Raw genomic sequence first — 891 nt, forward strand, 5'->3', positions numbered from 1 at the left:
GCTGCCAGGTGGGAATGCAAGCCTGCTGTTGCCATAACTTTTGGTATTTTTTTGAAAGAAGCCATAAAATAGAATTTTTGTGAAAGTATCTGATTTAAAAATGCTGCTTAGCTGAGGCAGAATGCACTTGGAAATGAGATACAGCCCTTGGACTATGAGCTTGTGATCTTTGGCATAGGCCTTGTGTATAGTAGGGACTCAGGAAATGTTTGAAGAATTGTAAATGCTTAGAAAACAGTAGAGAGCAAAATTTTTTTGTTTCTACCATTTATATAGTTTGTATGAAAGTCTTCGAAGTGATGATGAATGAACTCTGTAGAAATTAACTGGTTCATTTTTGATTTGATTAAATGAAGCTTGGCTGGGAGAGTAACCATGTGAAGGCATTTCATTTTAAATATATTTGTTGTTGTAAAATGTTTTTAAGTCATTTGCTCTCATGAATTAGGGATAAAATGATTGAATAACATTCAGATTGTTAACTCTGTATTTAAGCTGATGCATTTTCTGATCTGTGCTGTATCCTTTGCCTAAAGGAGATGCAGAAACTGCCAGAGGCTGTTCAGCTGATTGAGAAAGCCAGCATGATGTACCTGGAAAATGGCACCCCTGACACAGCGGCCATGGCATTGGAGCGAGCCGGAAAGTGAGTGTGCGGGACTGTTGTTAGAAGCACAAGTGTCTGCATATAGGTTTTGTCTTTTCGTTTTAATAAAGGCCTTTGAAAAACAAGTTTGCTATTTCTCATGTAAGTCAAATTTTCTTGTCTTATCCAGGCTTATAGAAAATGTAGATCCAGAAAAGGCTGTACAATTATATCAACAGACAGCTAATGTGTTTGAGGTAAGTTTGAATTTTATTTTTTTCTTTAATTACTTAGAATGTTTAGAT

General features: G+C 36.0%; 1 protein-coding gene across 1 annotated transcript in view; it reads left to right on the plus strand.

The window, feature by feature from the left end:
- The window catches only part of NAPG (N-ethylmaleimide-sensitive factor attachment protein, gamma), a 19,549-nt gene that overhangs the window by 5,607 nt on the left and 13,051 nt on the right, over positions 1–891 (plus strand). The window contains exons 3-4 of the mRNA XM_008575724.1: positions 537–646; positions 777–843. Of these exons, the coding sequence (XP_008573946.1) occupies positions 537–646; positions 777–843 (177 nt within the window). The remainder of the gene's footprint in view (positions 1–536; positions 647–776; positions 844–891) is intronic.

Source organism: Galeopterus variegatus, unplaced genomic scaffold (genome assembly GCF_000696425.1).
Source record: "Galeopterus variegatus unplaced genomic scaffold, G_variegatus-3.0.2 Scaffold1227, whole genome shotgun sequence".
NCBI lineage: Eukaryota > Metazoa > Chordata > Mammalia > Dermoptera > Cynocephalidae > Galeopterus > Galeopterus variegatus.